Source organism: Schistocerca piceifrons, chromosome 6 (genome assembly GCF_021461385.2).
Source record: "Schistocerca piceifrons isolate TAMUIC-IGC-003096 chromosome 6, iqSchPice1.1, whole genome shotgun sequence".
Taxonomy (NCBI): Eukaryota; Metazoa; Arthropoda; class Insecta; order Orthoptera; family Acrididae; genus Schistocerca; species Schistocerca piceifrons.
The window spans coordinates 196104788-196128631 of NC_060143.1; the positions used below are offsets into that span (position 1 = coordinate 196104788).

Consider the following 23844-nt stretch of genomic DNA (forward strand, 5'->3'; position numbering starts at 1 on the left):
AGAGTATGAATCTGGGTCAGAATGCTTGGTGTGTTGCCTGTGTGCAGAATGAATGGGAGACACCCACAACTATAAAGGGAGACTGCCATCAGTTCATCAGAGCGTCTAATGGTAACTCCTGTTGTTGGTATATTGTACATACAGAGTGTTTATAAATGAATATCAGGGTTTTAATGCTTTATAATACTTATTACCTTAAACTTAGTTATAAATGATATGTCAAATGAAAGAGCAACTCAAATGGCTTTACCAAGAACCTTATAAATGTTCAATGTGAGCACAATTTGTCACGTGACACACACAAAGTCTATTTACCCATGTTCCCAAGTGCTGGATGGGCCACAAGGGGCCCAATGACAGGGCTTGCTTTGCATGGCCTCCATGTTCACCTGACCTAACGCCATGCGACTTTTTCCTTTGGGGCTTCATCAAGGATTGTGTGTACGTGCTCCGCCACCAGCACACCAGCAGACCACCCTGAATTAAGAAACCGGATTGAAGCAGCTGTTGCTACAATCACTGATGACACACTTATCAACATTTGGGAAGAACTCGGCTATAGACTTGATGTGTGCCATGTGACAAGTGGTGCTTACATTGAACATTTATAAGGTTCTTGTTAAAACTATTTGAGTTGCTCTTTCATTTGACATATCATTTATAACTGTAAGTTTAATATAAAAAAATATTATAAAGCGTTAAAACCCCGATATTCATTTATAAACACCCTGTATTTGTACTTACAGTCCAGCAGTTCACCCACAAACTTTTCATTCAGTTGTTACATTCATAAACACAAAAGTGTGACTCCTGCATCCAACTAACTCCCCAGACTTTGGGAGAAAGGATTGTTCTCCACTGGAATTCAAGCACTATGTAAATTCTTGCTGCACAAAACAAGTGTCACACTACTTGTTCACTCTTTATTAAATAAAAATTGAATCTCACATTGGGCAGGCCATGATTAAACTTCTAATCTGAGATCTGGTGTAAGCTCTGCCAGATGTAAACAAAATCCATCTGTCTAAAGAGCTGCCTGCAATAGATCCAAAGTCATGAGAAAGAAATGAATAAAGAAGTTAATTTTTGAACACTCATTGTGTAATGCTAGAACGTCGTAGTCATCAAAGTTACTACGTGAGAAGTTCTGTGATACAGTTTCCAGTTCAAATTTCATAAAAATTTAAGTAGGCTCCAATTTATTTACTAATTTTGCTCTTTTACTGAGAGGGTTGTCTGTTGTATTATGTCAGTTGGCAAACATGGTTTTTTCATACATTGCTTTGCCTCTGCTATTGTATAATTTATCACAATGAGTTGGTGTATGGGGCAGGTTTTACTTTGGGGATGATTGTTAATTTTTTTCATCCACTTTCCAGTTCTCTTCCTGGTAATCCATCATCAGCTCTGTTCTGATGCCTCCCCATTTGTCTTGTCATCCCTTGTCCATGTCAGCCTGTAATCTGAGTGACATGTCCCTATTTTTCAACCTTCTCCAACATTAATCTCTTTAACCACCAGGGAAGAAATTACAGCTAGGAGTACATTTGAGTTGCAGACAGGCGCAATGAAAAGACTGTTACACATTTAGCTTTTTGCCAAAGCCTTCTACAGAAAATAGAGCCCATCTCCTGCAGCTCAGATTGGAATTCCCAGTTCGGTTCCAGCTGCCATAGATAGCAGTCGTGCTTGTGTGTGAGAGTGAATGTGTGTTTGTGGGGGTGCTTGTGCGTATTCTGAAGAAGGCCTTGGCCGAAAGCTAAATGTGTAATGATCTTTTCATTCTTGCTGTCTGTAACTCAATACATCATCTTCATGGTGAGTAGCGGTCTTCCCTTTTCCTTATAGTGTTGATATTCCAACACGAAGTTTCTACTGTTTGGCAGCTAGGATTTTTGATTTACTCCTTAGTTATGGGTATTGGTGCTACTTCAAATTTCACTATCTAATGATAGGTACTGACTAGCCGTTCTGTCCCCATGTAATTTTAAAATTTTCTGAAGTGAATTTTCTTTATGATACAGTAGTAACTATTTTTTTCAAAGAAATTGCCTTAATGATTTGTTAATAAAATAACTGTACACTTTGCGACTTTTTTTTCTCCTGTAAGTTAAAATAAAAATTCAGTGGGCAGATGGAGTATACTTGTTGGTTCGCTGTTGATAGCGCTCATTTTCATGTTTAATGGCTAGTTGGCTTATCACAGCTTTCTGTTAGTAGCCATTCTAATGAAAATTTGTTGACATTTGTTTATCCCAACACTGACTGGACATGTGTGGAAATATTTTCTTGTTCTTCCTTTGTATTCTTCCATTAAGTGAAATGATTTCTTGAGTTTTAATGGATCCATTTTTAATTGTGATCCCTGATCCCCTTTACTACCACATCATTGTAATTGTTTACATCAGTTTGCAGAAAACAATTTCACAGTGATGGTAGTCCGTGGTTACTTTTTGCAAGGTACAAAAACTTAACCATTTACTAGGAGCAATGATTTCCTAACCATCAGATATTGATCCTGATCACTGTCGTCTTAAAGTGCCGCTGCTTTTGGGGGATTGTGAATAGCTTTAGTTGGCCCATCACTTTCCTCAGCTTCACTACCGTCTATAGTGAATTACACTGTTTAATCTGTGCTAATACTAAACTGTTTCATTTTTATACAGGTTCCTGTAATTCTCTTCCATGGGAACAAAGAGAAACGTGCTGCACTACTGCCTTTAATCCGCACTAAGCATGAAGTACCAGGATTTCATCGAACATATCCTGTTGTTGTTACGTCTTACCAGATACCATTGTCTGACAGTGCCAGAGAGCTGCAAAATATTAAATGGCGTTACATCATTGTCGACGAGGGTCACAGATTAAAAAACATAAAAGTATGCTCTCAAGGTAAACACTTCATATGTTATGGCAGCCTTGAAGTGTGAATCGTTCTGCTGAGAAACTTTCTTCTTATGTTGACTCATAATCATTTTTATTGTTATTGTTCTACCAGTAAAACAGTTTTTTTTCCTTTGTAACAGGGCTCTTCGGAAGTACAATGCTGCTAATAGACTGTTACTAACAGGCACTCCACTTCACAATGATTTGACAGAACTTTGGTCACTGCTCAACTTCTTATTGCCAGAAATTTTTAATGACCTCAGTGTTTTTTGAGTCTTGGTTTATGGCATCTGAATTAACTCAAATGAGTAGTGACGTAAAGATAATTGAACAAGAGAAGAAGATGAATGTATTGTCAACTATGCATCAGGTTGAGTATATGTGTAGTAGTCTACTCTTAAACTTTTAAATGAAATGAGCCAAAACAGAAGAAAAGTGCATGGAAAATCCAGAGTCATTGCATGTTTTAAGTCGTTGGAGTTGGATTTAAATGCTTGCTCACCGGGCAAAACTGCGCAGACATAAATTAAAAAAAAGAAATCAGTTTGTTATTTTGCATTGGAACTATGTACATGTGTTCTGAAACTACATATACCATCCGCCATCTGTGTAGGTTTAAGATGATGCTTTGAAACCTACGACACCAGATAATGTAGTGGAACACAGCATATTTTTTTATTTTTCATTGCCAAATACTTTCCATTCAATTTCTTTTGCAATCTTTTCGTGGGACAAGTTGCCAGGATAAGCACCAGAAAATGAGCCCACCTCACAACAGATAGGTCCGTCTTGGCCTAGGGTCTGACCCTCCTTCCCAAGCTTAGGCTTCTTTCTATGCCACTTTCCTCTTCGAGGAGACACCACTGAATGTAAACTTTAGCAATTAGGATTTGGGTGCAAAACAACATTATTTACTGAAGCTGCAAATCAAATTTTGTCATAGTGTGTGCAAACACAGAAGACCAGTGAAACATTCGTGAACAAAACGGCAGTATGTGGATTTTCTGTAATATCCTGTGTAATGAAGTTATACTGGCCCAATAGGAAACTAAAAACCTTTTTATGAAATTGATTAAAATGGGCCAATGAAGGCCATAAAATGTAAGTATGCAGTTTTTGTATACACCTTGAAGAACAAAAATTATTATACCAAGCAATAATTGAAAGTCATTAATATCCTAAGGATGAACTTAAGCTTTGAACTACTGATTCCTATCTCAACAGATAAAAGTAAACCAATAAAAGGAAAGATACTTATGGGGGGGGGGGGGGGGAGAGAGAGAGAGAGAGAGAGAGAGAGAGAGAGAGAGAGAGAGAGAGAGAGAGTGTGTGTGTGTGTGTGAACCAAACACCTTAATAAGTCCTTAACAGGTTGGAACTGTTTCAAAGTGTTCCCTGTACAGCACAGCAATATTGCAAAAAAGTGGCACCCTCAAATGTGCATTATCATGCATGGTTCAGTCATTGGGCATTGAATACATTCATCCCATATATCTTTTCTTGCCTGACATGAGTTTTGTCAATTAATTTGTAAAGGTTGCACCTGGTGACCTGGTGATGCTGCTGAAATGTTGGGAAACTAGTCATGCATATAAGTACAGTACTTACAGCTGAAGCAGTCTTTCCTTTCAAATGATGTATCCAGACTGTGGCCGCCTAGACTATGTCTTCTGCACAAAACGCATACAGTTTTACAGGATGAATAATAATGAATAAAGTCAACCTTGTCACACAATAAAATGTCAGACTGTCTGGGTTATTCGGTTTCAACAATCTTCTACTTTCAGTGCCAGCTCCCTATAGTCTGTGCTTCTATTGGTGGTGCCCTGTATGATGCCCAGTTGGATGTGGTTCCCAGCCACTTGTTTCTATTGCCTGGCCACAGCATGCATGTACCACCTATTCTAGTGTTCACTCACTAGGTTGTTATACAGCCAAGTGCTGTTTACGTTGTGAAACGAAAGCTCTGCAAAGACATTCATTAAAGTGGCCAAAGAGTGACTTTATATGTGGTGAATTATAATTCAAATATAAGGGATACAACATTACTACACACAACAGATAACTTGGCCACGTATTATCTTGTCCTGTTCCACAGGAATTAAATTATACTGATATTTATTTTCACACAAAGTTGTCAGCATTAGAATAAAGTGCCTGCAGGTAGCTAAGCAAAAGTTCTCTCTCAGTCGATAGAATGTGGCTGACAAAGGGAGTAAGCCATTAAGGTGAAGATAGCATTGAAGATGTGCTGGATTTGAATTAATATTATTTTACATTATGATAAATTGTCATTGGATTGTTGTGATAATGACTTGCTTACCTTTTTTAGCTAACTATGCGAAGAGCTGAGAAAGTTTGTAGTAGAATTAACTATTTTGTGAAGAGACTGTGGATGTAAATTCAAAAATTTTTCAAAAATGTTGTAGCTTTGATTACAAATTTTGTTGTATTGCTGTACCTTTTTTAAAAAAATTAAATTTTTTGTTCTTCCGATTGATTGGAATTTGTGAGGTATTTAACAGGTGTGAGTAGATCCCTCTTAGCTCATTTCTTACATGCTGCCGAACTCCTGACACCTGCCCAACAGTTGTTGGATGCTGGAGAACCTACACTGAGAACAACCACTGAGATCTTCATTTTTCATGGATAGCAAATAGTGTGACTCCAAATTTATGCACAAGAATGGTATATTTGAGTTGGATGTAAACACTTTGAGAAATAGCAAAGAAACATTATGATCAGACAATTGTACTTCCTAAAGGGTGCTTTCTAGAAACTAGGATAGTGATAAGACAGTGTGTGAGAGGTGATAAGAGTTTGTGATGACTACAGAGGAAACACCCTTTTAGAGTGAAGTACTGCCTGTCTTGGGTCTCTGCTCACATGTGTTGAGTGCATTTGTAACACATCTGGCCTTTTTCCAGACAATGTAGTTAACCGAGTCGTGCACACGAGCACATCAAAGCTATTATTTTCCAAATGTGATTAATCTAGAGTTACCACTGTTTTAACGGGGCTAAGCACATCCCAGTTTAGCATTGGCAAATCTGTGTAGAATATTGTAACAATTGAACAAGTTTGATGCTAATTATTATTCTTTCTCATATTAAATCAATAATACATGTGCTTATTTTGCCAAATTAAATAAACTTTTATGTTATGTTCTGAATAATAAATCACTTACTGTCCTTTATCACCTCCATAAATAGTTTTTTTTCTTTCAGTGAATTAGAAGAAGAGAAGTACTTGCTAGATGTAGTGTGTTTTCAGCGCATTTATTCATATGATAAAATAGATTATCTTACTGTATATCAAAGGGAATAATCAATTTTTGAAAATATAATGTAATTAGATAGATAAAAATATCTACTCACCAATCTGCATCAGGAGAACATGCATATTAAAAAGTATTGAAGTTTGCAAACTTTCGAAGCCAGTGGCTCCTCCTCCTGGCAGAAGGGTTGAATGGAAAAGAAGAGGAGTGACAAAAGGATTGACAAGGTTTAGATAAAGGGGTAGAGTCCAGAAAAGTCGCCCAGAACGTCGGGTCCAGGGGACTTAAGGGATGGGGTGAGAAGGAAGGACTTACTGTTGGGGACTGCACCAGACAAGATTTGAAACCTGAGAGCTTAAAGGTAGGAGACTATAATAAGTGAGACAGAGATTACTGCCAAAATGTGATGCATGAGTTAATAGGAGCGGAAAGGGAAGTGCATTGTATGTGACAGAAGTGGAAGAGAGGAGTGAAAAATAGGCAACTCAGAAAATGAAACATGTAGAAAATGGAAAAGAAGGGAAGAAAGGAATAGTTACTGCGAAGAAATGCTGAGACTGAGGAAATTAACATAAATTAAGACCAGGTGGGTGGCCAGAGCCAAGGACATGTTGTAGCACCAGTTCCCACCTGCAGAATTTTGAGAAACTGGTATCTCAAGGAAGAATCCACATTTCACATGTGGTGAAACAGGCACCGAGGTCACAACTGTCATGTTGCAGAGTATGCTCGGCAACAGGATATTGTATGTTTCCAGTGCACATCCTCTGGCTATGCCCATTCATCCTAAGTGATAACGTAGTGGTGGTCATGCTGATGTAAAGGGCAAAACATTGTTATGTAAACTCTTCTACATCTTTTATTTTCTGACCTGTCTATCCCCCCCCCCCCCCCACTTATGTTATGTACAATGCACTTAGCTTTTTGCTCTTATTAACTTGTGCACAATATTTTGGCAGTCATCTCTGTGTCACACATTAGTCCGTCTCCCACCTTTAAGCTCTCAGGCTTACAAATCTCGTCCGGTATAGTGTCTAACAATCAGTCCTACTTTCTCATCCCATCAGGTAAGTCTTCCATGACCTGGGATTCTGGGCAACTTTACTGAACACTGCCCATTTACCTAAATCTCACCAGTCTTTTTCCATAACCCCTCTTCCTTCCCCTTCAACCCTTTTGCCGGAAGGAGCAGCCACTAGCTGTGTAAGCCTGCAAACGTTAATACATTTTATCAGTGTGTTCCGTCTGCCACCGCTTGATGAGTAGATTTTCTATATATCAAATTAAATTGTGTATGAAAGTGGATAGTTAATTTCTCTTTAGTCAGTAACCAACCAATCACATCCACTGGTATCTTTGTTTTACAGCTTTTAACTATTAGTGTATTTTAAATTTTGGGTAAACATATTAGGACCTTAAAATTTTGACCTGTAAATAAGACAGTAAAGCAATAGTGACCTTGTGACTTAAATTAGAATACAAATTGAAGAAAGGATAACCAATGTTTATAGCATTTGTAAATTTAAGAAGAGCTTTTGATATTGTTGACTGGAATACACTCTTTGAAATTATGAAGATAGCAAGAATTAAATAACGTGAGGGAAAGGCTATTTACAACTTGTGGAGAAACTAATTTGCACTTATAAGGATGTGAAAGGAGGCTGTAACAGAAAAAGGGGTGACAGAGTTGTGTGGTAGTCCTCTCTCCTATGTTATTTAATCTGTACATAGAGTGAGCAGTACAGGAAACCTGTGAGAAATTTGTGAAAATTATTGAATTTTAGGTGGAAGAAATAAAAATTGTAAGGTTTGCCAATAGCATAGTGATTGTAAGATGGCAAGAGGCATGGGTGATCAGTTGAACGGAATGCGGAGTTTCTCAAAAAGGGGTTATAAAATTCCATCAACATTGAAAAGGGGTAGTGGAGCAATAGCAAATTTTGCTATTTGGGTAACAGAATAGCTGATAACAGTCAGAAGAATGGTTATAAAACGTATACTGGCTTTGACAAAGAACAACATTCTTGAAAACGAGAAACATGTTAAAAGTGAATATAAATTCAAGCATTAGGAAAGTTCGTTTTTCAAGTTCTTGTCCAGAGTGTAGCCTTGTTCAGAAGTTATAACGTGAATGATAAATAGCATGAACAAAAAGAGCATAGACAGTGTTTGCTGTACAGGATAGGCCAGGATGAAGAGCCACTTCAAACCAATTACTAATTCAATAAAGTTATGACATTAATATTTTATAAATTAATAAACAGAAATCATTTACTGTATCTTAATAATGGTGTTGTGATCTTTCACTGAAATATTTAACTGTAATGAAGATGAATTAAAATCATTACAAAAATAAGGTTCGTAGGTCACCTGTATTATGCAGATTAAAACAAAAGTTTTCTCTTTCCCATAATTTAATAAAACTGTCTCATATTACAGATTCTTACACCATTCGTGTTGCGTCGTCTGAAGACTGACGTAGAATTGAAGCTACCACCAAAGAAAGAAGTGCTTGTGTACTGTCCAATGACAGAATTACAAATGGCATTGTACAAAGCAACAGTTGATCGCAACATAGAAATTTTGAGGCATAAGGAGGAAGTGAGTAAAATTTGAAATTGCTTGAATTTTTTAGAAATTGTTCTGAACCTTTCTCTTGAAAGCTACGATGATTTGTTTCAAAGAGACAGTTTAACAATACAAAGTAAAATACTTTTTTATCAGTTGTTTGTTAAGTGAGGTTGATTTTTGTAGAACTTATGCATGGGACATGGAATTACTTTACCAGTTACGTACCGCTGTTAGATCTTACAAAACCCCAAACATTCTGTTTCTGTGTAAAGTTGCATAATGCCCTTGTCCACTGTTGCCTCTTCATGTTTCCAACAACTTGCCATATATCCATGGAAGACCCTATTGGAAGACCTCTTCCATAAATCTGTTCACGCCCCCTTATTTCAGTGATCACTGGGATTTACTTGCCAGTCAAGTGCAGGACCAACTGTGACAGCAGCCACATGATATACAAACTCCATTACCACCACTGCACAGTATTCAGCACGAGTTGAGACTGTGAACAAAGCATTGTCCAACATGGTCATTGCCAATCTGTGACAAGTGCCGGCCATGTGACCCTCCATGTACCACATCTTCTCAGTGTTCAAACCCTAGTGTCCACTACTACCACACCGTTCCTGCTTAGGTTTCTGCCACTCCAACAACATACAACTAGATCCTCCATATTGCCACACACTATTTGTATTTAATTATCTGCCTGTCAACTTGAGACCATAATCAATCGAAAGCCATTTAATTACTTTACTTGGGTAATTGAACTTAGTACTACAAGATACATTGGACAGCTTCTGTGAAGTTTGGAAAGTAGGACAGGTATGGAAGTTTGAAGGTTTGAGGACAGGTCATGAGCGATGCTTGGATAGCTCAGTCAGTGATAGCAATACTTGTGAAAGGGAAGTCCTGGCCTCCACACATTTTTAATGTGTATGGGAGGTTTAATTCTGAAATTTATTTTGTTGTGTTTGATAGTTCAAACTATGAAACTAATTGCACAGCATCTCACAGCTTAACAAATGTAAACATTCACTCAGCTTCAACCAGCTGGCCGCACTCCAAAAGAACATTGTCTCAAGAAATTTAAAAGAAAAAGAATCAGTGTACCAACAGTTTCTGGTGAGTTAAAGTCCCCATTACAGTCAGCTGTGTGCTGAGCAAAGTGAAAACACTACTGCTATCAACCATGTACTTTGTAATTTGCAAGCAATGCTACTTTTGTAAACCTCGTTGCCAGCTTTGTAAAGGCGTCATCACTACTGCTGGGGAGGCCAAGTTGCCATTGTTGTTACAGTAGGCAAAGTTCGTGAGTTTATGAAACGGTTTCTTGTGCAGTTCACCACTACGACAATTCCTCACTGCCACTATTACACAGCTATGCCCCAGGGTCAGGTAACTGGATAGGAGAAAGGAGGTTCTACAACATTCCAATAAATTAGTAACAAAGTCAGACAAATGGGTTAAACAAGTTTACTTATCTTTGCGATTTGTCAAATAATGAAGTCTGCAATACTGCATGTAATGTAACACAAAAAAGGACCTTAATGGCTAAGTGAAAATAATTGTTGGTGAACTTCTCAGTACATAGCAAATGCGATTTACAACTACTGTCTGTTCACTTCTACAGAGTTTATTAAACAGTGTTCCCTGCCTAAGTCAGCCCTGGTCGATGATCTATCACCAAGTGGGTGAAAACTGCTCTTCTATTGTCAGAGTAGGCTTCTGTCCATTGACGTCTGGTCATTGGTGGATTGTACTTGGCCGGCAACTGGCCGAGGGGAAGTTGATATTTTCATCGCATGGCGCTGGGAGAACTTGTGCAAGTGGCGAGCCTCTATGGCACTGGCACCAGCTCGCATCTTTGTGCCTGTGGTGCTTTTGCCCTAGCTGTGTCTTGTTCGGATGACATAGCAGCTACTGACCATTTGTGAATGGTATAAATGTTCTGCAGCTAATTGTGTACTGTATCACCACCGAATCATTTTGTTTGAATTGACAGTGCTGCTGGAATGTGGACGTGGCTGAGCAGTCTGACACCTGTATCTGCGAAGTTATCTGTTGCCTCTGTACAGTAACCTGTCACTGCAATTAGCAGCTGCAAACTCTGCTACTGTCTCTGTGCCTTCATAATTGGGAGATGCCGACATTACTAGAATTGATCTGCACAAAAGAACCTTAAATTTTTTCTTCCAGTTTATTCCCATCAATCTTCTCACTTTATAAGTTTCAGTCTTTAATAATCTTGTGAAGTCGAGCAATCACTTTACAGTTTCTGCTGTCTGGTTTCTTTTGGCAGCACATATGTGAAACTACTGTTCCTTTTGTTCGGGAAACTACTGTTACTTTTTATGTACAGCTCTTGGAAAAAAAATCAAGTGACTTACGGCTCTGTAAAGTAGGTCATGCATCCTCCCTGTTGTGATCTGATCTTATAAATCAGTAACAAAGACAATTTATTATTTTTGATTATTTTGTTGTGGATCTTCTGGTTTCTGTTCATTGCCGTCTTCTGCTGTAGCAGTAACAAAATAACATACTGAAAATTGTAGTTAAAATATAATTCAATAGTGTGCTAATATCATTTATTGTGATTAATGTTATCAGTCCAGGACACATTTTGTGTGAGCATCTATGAAGGAGCTATCAAGTTGACTGCATTTCTTCCCCCCCCCCCCCCTCCCCCTCCCCCCCCTCCCCCTCCCCCCCTCCCCCAGTTCAGTATTTTTCTATAGTATGCAGAAATTTGTTGCCTTTAATGCTGCTGCTTTTGCACTCTTTGGTAACCAGGGTGCTCCATCAACTGTTGCCTATTCTGTGGTGGTAGGAGTGCCTTGTCTGCCATAGTAGTTTTTGGAGATCAGAGAAACGAGCCTATCATGTGAATAAAACGGGTCATTACTCTCATTCAACTCGACATTATTGCTCTTCTATGTTCGTGGATATACCAACGGAAAAAACAGTTGGCTGTTGTCTTCACAGGATGTGTGCTTTATATCTTGGAACTTTTGGTGCACCATTTTAATCTTACAATATCACGGTGTATACGACCCGGGAGATCCGGGAAAAACCAGGGAATTTTTTCATCTGGGAGAAAACCAGGAAAAAGCCGGGAATTTTTCATTATTTTAGTTTTTTGTTACATTTTTGTAACTTTGACTTGTAAGAACCAATACTCTAACAAAGAGTATAACTGTATCTCGCTACTGCCGAATAATAATGCAGCAATAAAACACGAAGAGAGAAATAAACGAAAATAAAACCTAAGTTGCAAAGGAAATGCGCCATATACAGGAACAAAACACACAACAGCAAAATGTGTCAAAGGCATTTAGGAAGACTATGCAATGTTTCATGACAACAAATTACCTTCGATGAGCGTGACGCCACAACTGTTTACAGTAGATTCGTTTGAGCGGTTGCGAGTGAGCTTATGCACATGTGCAGTTGAGTCGCGTAGGAGTACCGTATTTACTCGAATGTAAGCCGCACCTGAAAAATGAGACTCGAAATAAAGGAAAAAAAAAAAAATTCCCAAATCTAAGCCGCACCTGAAATTTGAGTCTCGAAATTCAAGGGGGGAGAGAAGTTTTAGGCTGCACCTCCAAATTGAAACAAAGTTGGTCCATTGTAGTATGAGACAATTTAGGTCGAATGAATGACGATACAGCTACAGTAGTTTGGTTCGAGTCGTAAGCTAAGCAGGTAAGCTTTACCACGTAGCCATTGCAATGCGTCAGGCGCTCCGTCCGTATTTATACGGGTACCCTTCATTTTTCACGTGCTTCGTCTGGTTTGAATCGATTGCTTATTTTGCTTTGATCTGATAAGTGCCGTTTTCTTTGTTATAGGTGTTTATGTCACTCTAAGCTGAAAATTCATTACTGTACTGTGTCATAGTGCGTGTTTACGGCCTGTCGCCGCTCGCGCCATGGCTTGCTTTTGTGCGCGCTACCACCGCATACAATTAAAAAAAAAAAAAAAAAGAGAGAGAGAGGAATAGTCTCATCAGTGAAACAATGGCAAGAGACTGCTATTTGTTGTTAATTACACTGCTGCTTTATTTGATAATAATCAACAAGAACCAAATAATAGACTGCATATGATACGTGTTCTGAACGAGAGTCAGGTGAAAATTTTTCTCCGTTTAAAAATCTTTTCGGCTGCTTCTTTAGTACATCAAATTCTGCACAGAAATTAGAGTCATCTTAATTTTAAAATCTAGTTAGTTGCCGTGCTTCATTTCTGACTGTATCACTGTTAGGCATAAGAATAATACGAATATAAACATGACACGATACGTATATTCTTCCGCATTTGCTGTTGTCTCACTCTAGTTTCGTAGTTTATTAGGCAGACAGGATTTAAATGAGATAGCAGCAAACACGAAAGAATACATGGCAATATGTTTATATTCGTATTATTCTTATGGTGAAGAGAATACTCCATGTGATTCACATTTCATCAGGTTCCTATTAGCAACCATCTCTTCTCACAGGTAGGAAAAAATTAAGAACGTAGAGTTGGCCATAATGGAACAGACATTCCAAACAGTCTTGCCAGTCGAAGATGAACAATAAGGAATTTGTATTTACTTCGTTGGATAATGTATGAAACTGCAGTGGTCGAAACTCGGGACAGAGAAAAAAAAGCTCGTCTTCCACCTTATTTTTAAAAAAAAAAATTATTTACCGACGCAGAGGTTTTGGCGCCAGTATTTGTCTTTGTGTCTACAAAGCGTGCCTGTGTAGCGCTACATATATTTGACGGCAGAAGTTAGTTGTGGCGGCCCCTGCCAACACTTTTCAGAACTTCCGCATGCTTTGCACTCGATTCTAAGCCGCAGGCGGTTTTTTGGATTACAAAAACCGGGAACAAAGTGCAGCTTAGATTCGAGTAAATACGGTAGTACCTTCTCCGGCATCTGGCTACAGAAGTGTGGCAGTTAGCTGTACAAGCAATAGCAGCAAGCAGCCAGATGCTATCCGGAAAAATTTTACTGGTGCACTTAAGCTGGCAGATTCACGTATGCGCAACAGGTCCGGAACTAGGAGGGGGGGCATCAAATTCATATTATTGAGGAAGAAGACTTTGTTTCATAAAGCGCCTATCATCCAGCACACGTTGGTCTATAGATTACTCATATGATTTTGAACCCATCCCTGTTGGTTTTTGAACATTTTTGATCAAATTCTAAGTTGATTTCTGAATGAATCGTAAGTTGATTTTTGAATGCGTGTGTAGTGTACTTGATGTCTCGGACAGGGGAATCCCCGTCGCATCTAGAAATAAACTTTCTGCAGAGAAAAGGGGACGGGTCTATGTGAGCTGAGTGAATAATACTGAAAGGGTGAATGACAATCACTGTTTATGTGGTTGACTAGATTTGCAAATGATCAGTGTTGTTATAATTACTAGCGAATTCCATAGATTCAGACTACCAGAGTGGAAATAAACGACTAACAGGAATAACAGGCAACTAAGATTACGTATTGTCTTCTCCATGTATCCAAGAAAGTGAAATTTTGAGAGAAAATTTTTGGCCAGACAAATACACTACCAAGGGCCAGTTATACAGCCCCGGCTAGCAGCCGCTAAAGTTCTATGCTGGGAGTAGCGCGGAAAATATGTTGTACGAACACGTAATAACGCCTAACTGGAGAACAAATGCGAGATAACTAAACCGATGATTGTGGCAGGGTCAGTGAAGTTAACCAGGGAATAAATTTTTACACTGGCAGGAATAGTTACAGAATTAGTGATGACAAGATTGTTTGTTAGAACGAGGAAGGAGAAGAAACAGACACTCACAAATTACGGAAGAATATGACGATTCCAAATTTATATAAAAATTTCGTACTACTACTTTTCGATCTCTTGCTTCAGAAGCTAGAAAGTATGAATGAAATGTGAAACTATTTCCTAACATAAAACCTTTTGCTTGTAGTAGGCCTAATAGGATTTGATATTGGTACTTCGTGAATTATATTCTGTTATGTTATAAAAATGACCGTTTGTGCCAAAACAGTCTCATTTATTTGGTGTGTGTAACAATTGCTGTAATATTAGGCAGGCCTATTTCATTTTATCTAGCAGACAGTGACAAAATATACGTAATCAGATCGAAAAACCATGCCAGTCTTGGTTACTATTTGTATTAACAGCTTTTCTGTGTTTTTTCATGTAGCAAAATGTTGACGAACTTTGATGGCGTAATAGATCCTTTCCCAGAAAGGAAAGTATGCCATATAAAGCTGTGATAAGATTAGAGAGAAATAAAAGGTAGGACTTAAGGATTGAAGAAATGTGCACTGTCTTGCTTGTCTCTTGTCTTTACTCGTTTTATGTATCCTATATTTAATTTTAAGCCACACAGAACAGCAAGTTATTAGCTAATAGGCAGTAAAGACTGAAAATTTTCTGTAGAGTTCTTGTCCTCCCGGTTACAAATAATCCCATACAATTTAATTGCGAGATTTTTTAAAGAGGGGCAGGATGTCAAACCGGCCGACTGGGAGCAGAAGAGGCACCACAGGACGTTATAATTTCCACTGGCCTGAATATAGTTTGATGGCACCCATTACAAAATATTTCACGTTTGAATCCCACAGAGCGAAATACAGAGACGTGCGATGGAAGAATTCTGTGAAGAGACGTGGCACTGCACTTCGGCACACTTAAGACCAAATAACATGTCTTACGTTCCCTCGATCATATATGTTTTATGTATCAGATCCTTCAGAAAGATGTGCGCTACAATATGAAGATATTTTTGAAAAGTAGATTTTTTAAATTTTTGGCGTCCTACCTCAAACGCACGAGGGGGGGGACCTAATATTGGCTCAGCTCGGAAATCTCGTAGATCCGGACCTGATGCACAGAGTAGTCTGAGTTGTAGTGCGGTGGTGGTAGTCTCCACGTGATCCGTGTTTACATTAAGTGATTTTGCTGTTTCCACTTCGTTTATTGCTCTCACGTCAAATGAAAACAAAATGGGTTTCTGTGGTCGGTAGCTATCAAGTGAATTAAAATACAGTCACATAATTACGGAAGGCTAAAATACGTTTTTAGTTTCAGATTTTATTTTGTTTCTACCTTTCTGACAGTCAAGTGTTAATCGTCTTGCAGAACAATGAAGTTATCTTTGCGGCTTATTAAAGAAATTTGACTTTCATTAATCTTTTCTGCTGAGGCAGTCAATTTATTTGAAACGAAGTTTTTAATTCCACACTACTGCCTAGTTTCAACTGTTCACTACATTTCAAGTTCACGTTTTCGTCATCTAGCACGTATGGCATTATGCCATAATAAAGAACCAAACATGAGATAATGCGGTACTGGTACTCAAAGAAAATTTACATCTGAATCTGGACGTATGAATGTGCACTTTAAGTCGAATTATGCATTTTAGTAGGGTTCACAAAATTCCCATGCTCTTGGAGTATCCTCTAACGTCTTGTTTCTTTTATGACATAATGTAAGATGTTTTAATGTTTTACATGTACGAACATACGGGCTTCCTGTGTCATCGTAGCTGCGCACGCGCGGCGACACCTGTCATCTGGTGCAACTGCTGAAACGAATCTATTTCTAACAGGTCGCGGGAAAAAATTCCGAATGGTTGTTTGAAAAGCGTTACTTTCATGTAAAATAAATTTCCTTTTACACAAGATGAACTCTGTCCCCCAGTGTCCGATGAATTTCTTAAATCACAGAGCATTTGACTCTCATTCAAGATTCAAATCTTTGAGAACGACCAGTTAGAATATTTTCGAGCCCAGAAGATCAGACACTTATGTCGTTGTTAAAAATTTTACTGGCGCATTTGTGTGATATATCTTAAAGTGTAACATGTGCAAAAAAGATAAACATTATGTGTGAAAGCTTAGCTTCTCTTGCAGCTTATTAATGTTAGAGACCAATATTATACGTGAAAGCTTTTCTTTTCTTGTAGCAACACTATATATATTAATTTAAACCATTACCTTTCACTATTTGTCTTTGTGTTACTTAACAGTGATGTTGCTATTGGCTGACTACATCACATGTCCAATGCTCTGAATATCCGCTGTCATCAGTTGGCGAGATCGCTTGACATGAGCTATGACTGGCCTAGAAAAGTGCATCGCAATCTTGATCCCAATCCTTCGGAAAGTAACATGCGGTGTTTGGTGGAATTCGAATTTATACTTTCGTAGTACGAAATATGCCATTGAAAGGCTTGATAAGTTTTACAGTTCCAAGGAAAAGTATACTGTTACTTAACTCGGGAAAAGTGTATTTTCCTCTGGGAGAAAGTGTATTTTTGACTAGGAAATCCGGGAATTTTTTTCCTCATTCACATATACACCCTGAATATGTTGTTAACAAAATCATTGGTACTGCAACTGTTGTGTATTCAGAATCAAATGAGGTGATCTCTTTTATCACTTATCAATTAGTACTCACAGATCGAGGTGTGTAGTGATAAGACACTGGACTCTCATTTGGAAGATGATGGTTCAATATCGTGTCTGCCCATCCTGATTTAGGTATTCTGTGGTTTCTCTAAACAGGTTAAGGCAATTGCTCCTGTTTCCTCCCACTATCACTTAGTGTTTTATCTGTAATGACTTTGTTTTTGACTGAATATTAAATCCTATTCTTCATTCTTTCCCATTGTGTGTGGTACAGATACACACAATTATTCTTAAAATTACTTCATAGATTCAGAGGTTTCAAGCTCTTACTTCTGTTGCCTTGGCTGATTTATTGGTTGCAGATAGCATTTACCAAGACTATTGGAGCCGTCAGATAGTACCTGACTATTGCAACCTCCCCATGGTCATTGTACAGTAGCCAAGTGAATTCAGCGTAACTAGTGTGCATGTATTTTTACCAGTTCGTGTTGTGAAAATGACATTTGGGGTTTTGTCTGCTTTCATTTTTGTATGTTTGTAAAGGTAATGTACAACACTTATCCTGAAGTTGTAAATGCGACAATGAAATGTATTCAGTGGAATGTAAATAATTTGAGGAGTAAAGGTAACAATTCACCGAATAGTTGAGGTTCTGAGTTGTCCTTGGGCACATAAACAAGACTGAGTAATTTGTCAGTTTTCAGAGGAAATTATCTTCAGAGCTACAATACAGAAACACCCCAACTCAGCCGGGGCATTGTAGCCATACAGAGTTTTTTGTGGGCATGAGAGAGAGAGAGAGAGAGAGAGAGATAGTATTGTATGTTGTGAGAAAATGTAACATTGAAGTAATCTCGATTGTTGTCAGACTTTGAGAATGTTTCCCATTTGATATTCTGTGGCCGGAAATTGTTGTGCATAGTAGTTGCTTAACTAAAGTCATAGGTAACAACTGAAGTGACTAATTGGATTACATGAAATACTTATTATTTTTTCATAGAACTCAGAGCTATTGCTGTTCTCCTTACAAGTTTTGGTGCATTAATCCATCCTGTGTTTTGCAAGAGAAATCAAACACTGGAAAGTCCAGGTTGGAATATCATCAATACTAGAAAATAATAGATTGCTACTGACCATAAAGATGATTTGTTGAGTTGCAGACTGACATGAAGAAAAGATTGTTACATGTAAGTTTTGCTGAAGAGCTTGTAAGTAAGTCTTTTCTTATGCCTGTCTGCATCTCAAAATGTCACTTCTACTGATTAGCAATCTATGCTTTCCTAATCTTGTTGTTTTATAAGAGACCATTCCATTAGTTTAGTAATATCTAAAATCTTATTAATTTCTTTTTTATTGTTCTATTTGAACAAGTGTATTATCGATTTCATAGTGATTGACCCTGCATGTTTAGCATTGGTGTGCAGCATCTTGCCACCTTTGTATGGAAGTAACTGTCTCCTTTCACTGCATATTTGAATGCAGTGAAGCCTCACTTCTACACTTTTCAAAGGATGTGAAAAAATAGTGTAAAATTAGGGAAAATGTAAAATGTGGGAAATAACTTTTTAAGCAGTAAATGTGTTGTATAGGACCCCCCCCCCCCCCCTGCATTTTTGCACTTCATATATGAAAATGTACATAATAGGCATCAAAATATTCACCAGGGTCTTGTTTATTATCTAAAAGAGGTTATCTGAATTTTGTAATATGAAGCAGAAACATTTTAAGTCCGTACATAATAATTGTTTTTGGAAAGTATGCAGCCGTCATACAGTATTTATATAAGCAAACACTGCATTACTTACATATTTTTTCTCGCTTAGTGTGATGTGTTTCGAAAATTATTCTCATTGTCAAGCACAAATATTAACTTAACTATTTTGTGTGGTGTTTGAATATGTGATGGTCTGCGTCTCTTGCTCAGTAGTTGTCTTTTTGAGGTTATAAGCTACAGTGCCTCTTCCATTATGCAGAAAACCACGCACGCGCCGACTCACTCACTTTGTTTGTATGTGAAACACACACACGCCGACTCACTCACTTTGTTTGTATGTGAAACACACACGTGCAGACTCACTCACTTTGTTTGTATGTGAAACACACACGTGCAGACTCACTCACTTTGTATGTATGTGAAACATAAACGTAAAGTACTTATGTAAATACTTGCACTTGAAACAAGAATAAATTCTCGAAAAGTGTCTTGCTAAGCATGCAAAAATATGTAACTGTTGTGTTTAAACTAAAAACACTTGAGCAACACAAAGGTGCCAGCTAGCACTACAAGTGGCCAAACAAAAAACCATGTGAAATGTTCGGTAGAGTAACGTAGAGGTGTCATGTCACAACAATCACAAAGCTGCACATGTTCAATAGGGACAGTTTGAAAGTGGTTCATTGGTCATGATACCTGTATTCAAAGGAACCTAAGTTACTCCCTTCAGCCACTGTGCGGAGTGGAGCATGGCAGCAGCGAGAGATATAGCATGAATTGTTCAGACTTCTACCAATTCAGGTTACCGAGTAGTGTGCCCTGATGTTGGGAAACTTAACCAAATAACGTTTGTAAATGCTACGGAAAGGCCACCATGCCAGCCACGTTTTACATAAACTGTCAGATTTTTCTCCACAAACATTCTTTCATAAAGCATACATCACAGGAAAATAACAAAAATATTAATGCAAAATCAGGTGCAAATTAACACTCTGAACATAGGAAATTTGACAGGACTGATTAAAAATCCGGCAAATGGTGGGAAATCATTATCTGCAGGAACATAAATGTGAGGCTCTACTGTACTATATGTTAGTTCAAAAGGGAGTGATGTATTTGGAAATATTTGAGTGTCTTTTTGGGTATTTTTTGGAAGTGTCAACTTCAAAGAGCAACTGCACCAGCATGTGTGTTAGTGATCATAATCATATTCACAATATAATGACACAGCATTTCTCTGTTTAATGGCATTATTGGGGTCATTTCATAGTCTTACCATTTTTTGGTAATGGCAAGTGCAGGATGTTGTTACTGAGCTTGTCGCTGTAGTAGTTATAGCACAGGGAACATTGCTATATTACTTGAATAAATATGTACTAATGTATAAATATATTTATTGATTGTAGCACAATCTATGCAGTTATGTATAAGTCCCACAAATGTGACAATTTTACATGATTAACACCAAGAGTGCTGTATCAAAGGTGACTGCTGTTATCTGCAGACTTTTAGAAATCAATATTTGGAAGTTTTAAACATTTTAGATTTTAATGTTATTTTATCCAGGTTGGATCTTGTGTACTGCGCAACCGTTAATGATAGTTGGTAAAGGCGGCAACCAGCCAAAAATACTATTTGAATTTTTTATTTTACTGTGATAACCGGTTCCGAACTACCATGCCCATCTTCTGATGGCTAACTTTTTTCGTCACACAGATATTTTGGTTAACAGCATGTCATCTGCTCCACACTGCACACATGTTTTGAGTATTTAGTGCCACTTTATCAGTTTTTCCAATAATAAAAATACACTAAACCTCTTGCCTTTTACATTTCCAGTTCATTGCTGTTCGGTTTGTTGTGGTCCATGTGGTTTTCTAGCTCGCTGTATATGTTCTTGAATTCCACTACAACACACACATTGTACAAAAGTTAATTGGCCACACTTCACAATGTTATTAAAATACGTGTTGAGCATCACATACGTGTTATACACTTGATGTTTTTCTTTACAATGCAAAGATTACCATTGAGCAAAGATACAAAGATATGAATCATTAAATATTGACCAAAGATGTAATCAGAGGTAGGGTGGGTGTGCAAAATGTAACATGTTAATAACAGAAAAATACTTGCACCCTAAGCGTAAACTTAATATTAAGACAGTAGGATAAATTTTTACTATGTGTTTTATATATATATATATATATATATATATATATATATATATATATATATATATATATATATATATATATATATTTTGCCAGTGGTAATTATTGATGAAATACTTCAAAGCCAAAGTTGATCAGAGTGGTTTGGTGAAAAACACACACAAAAACAAGAAAGAAACAGGTTAAGTGGAGGGTGAGGGCAGGAAAGGAAATAGCTGTCAAATTTGAAAATAAATCGGCACTAGACAATTGGGAGAATGCCCAGTAATGTAGTGAACTGTAGGCAAATTCGTAAATAACAGTGGAATTATTATATGCAAATTCACAAATAACAATGGGTCTGTCTACGTGCACGAAACCTGGAACTAGAAAAGATGTAGTGGCAAGGTGTTGATTAATCTGGGTGGTACAGATAAACAAACAATCGGAATAGTAGCACAAAAAGTAGAAAACAGACGATAGTTTGAACAAGACAGATGACAACAAATACTGACAAGAGGGTTACAAAACAAGGAACGATGGCCACAACAGCTAATGTAACAACGAAAATAATCAATTATTGGTAATATAATGTAAAAGACAGATAAGAAAATCTACTCGCCAAGCACTGGCGGGGGAAAACACACACACACGGATTTAACTTTCACAAGATTTTGGAGCAAGTGACTCCTTGTGGTGGAAGAGTTGAAGGGGAAGGAAGAAGGGGGAAGAAAAGGACTAGAGAGGTTTAGGGAAAGGGGTACAGTTTAGAAGTCGCCCAGAGCCCCAGGTCAGGCAAGATTTACTGGACAGGATGAGGAGGAAAGACTGATTGTTGGGGACTGCACCAGACGAGACTTGGAAAAACTGAGAGCTTAAGGATGGAAGACAGGGTAATATGCAAGACTGATTATTACTAAAACATCATGGACGAGTTAATAAGAATGAAAAGCTAAGTGCATTACGTATAACCAGGGTGTATGAGATCTGGGAAAAACTCGGGAATTTTTTCATCCAGGAGAAAACCGGGAAAAAGCCGGGAATTTTTTCATCCAGGAGAAAACCGGGAAAAACCCAGGAATTGTTTAGAATTCCGGGAATTTTTCATTGTTTCAGTTTTCAGTTAAATTTTTGTGATTTTGACTGGTAAGAGCCAATACTCTGACAAAGGATATTACCGTATCCCGCTACTGCAGAATAATACTGCAGCAACAAAACATGAACGAGAGAGGAAAAAAAAAAAAAAATTAAGTTGCAAAGGAAATGCGCCGTGTACAACAACAAAACAGTGCTCATACATGCGTCTGCCAATAGCAAAGTGTGTCAAAAGCTTTAGGAAGACTATGCAATGCTTCATAACAACAAATTGCCTCCGATTAGCATGACATGACAACTGTTTAAATTAGATTCTTTTGAGCAGTTGCGGGCGGGGCCCTTGCGCATGCGCAGTTGAGTCTTCTGTGAGTAGTATCTTCTCCCGCTGGTTACAGAAGTGTGGCTTGGCACCACTACTTAATATTACCCCGGTTCGGAAATATAGTAAATCTGGGGCTGGTGCACAGAGCAGTCTGAGTTGTAGTGGGGAGGTGGGTCTTCTCCACGTGACCCGTGTTCACGTTCAGTGATTTTGTTGTTTCCTCTTCATTTATTGCTCTCACATTAAATGATGACAAAATGGATTTTTTTGGCCGGGAGCTATCAAATGAATTTAAATATGTTCACATAATTACGGAAGGCTAAAATGCGTTAGTTTCAGATATTATTTCCACCTTTCTGACAGACAAGCATTAATCGCCTTGCAGAACAATGAAGTTATTTTTGCCAGTTTGCTAAAGAGATTTAGCTTTTATTAATCTTTTCTGCTGAGGCAGTCAATTTATTTGAAACGAAGTGTTTAATTTCACACTATTGGCTAGTTTCAACTGTTCGCTGCATTTCAAGTGCACGTATGGCATTATGCCATAATAAAGAACCAAACATGAGATAATACAGTACTGGTACTCCAAGAAAATTTAAATACAAATGTGCATTTTAAGCCGAATTACGCATTCTATTATGGTTCACGAAATTCCGACACTCTTGATGTATCCTCTGATGTCTTGTTTCTTTTATGACATGATGTAAGATCTTTTAATGTTTTATATGTACGAACATATGGGCTTCCTGCAGCATCGTAGCTGCGCAAGCGCAGTGACGCCTGTTATCTCGCTCTCACTTGCAACTGCTGAAACGAACCTATTTCTAAAAGGTCGCAGGAAAATATTGGGAATGGTGGTTTGAAAAGCGTTACATTCAAGGCAAATTTCGTTTTACGCAAGATGTACTATGTGCGAGAATGTACAATGAATTTCTTAAATCACAAAGCGTTTGACTCTGATTTCAAAATCAACAATCAACTCTTTGAGGACGACCATTTAGAAGAATTTCAAGCCCAGAAGATAACACTGTTATTAAAAATTTTGCTGGCACATTTGTGTGATGTATCTCATAGTGTAACAAGCGCAAAAAAGATCTAACGTTATATGTGGAAGCTTTACTTCTCTTCCAGCTTATTAATCTTAGAGACCAATATTATATGTGAATGCTATGTATATTAATTTAAACCATTAACTTTTCTTATTTGTGTGTTCGCGCTACTTAAGAGTGTTCTTGCTATTGACTACATCACATGCCCTATGCTGTCATCAGCTGGCGAGATCACGTGAACATGAGCTATGACTGGCTTACAAAAGCGCATTGCAATCTTGATTTGAATGCTTTGGAAAGTGACACGCAGTGTTTGGTGGAATTCAAATTTATACCTTCGTAATACGAAAATATGCAGCGTACATGTTGCTACACATCAAA

The 23844-nt window shown here is 37.9% G+C and overlaps 1 protein-coding gene across 1 annotated transcript in view; it reads left to right on the forward strand.

The window, feature by feature from the left end:
* The window catches only part of LOC124802952 (lymphoid-specific helicase-like), a 149930-nt gene that overhangs the window by 67322 nt on the left and 58764 nt on the right, over positions 1-23844 (forward strand). Inside the window, 4 exon segments of the mRNA XM_047264041.1 lie at positions 2667-2879; positions 3007-3153; positions 3155-3256; positions 8603-8764. Of these exon segments, the coding sequence (XP_047119997.1) occupies positions 2667-2879; positions 3007-3153; positions 3155-3256; positions 8603-8764 (624 nt within the window).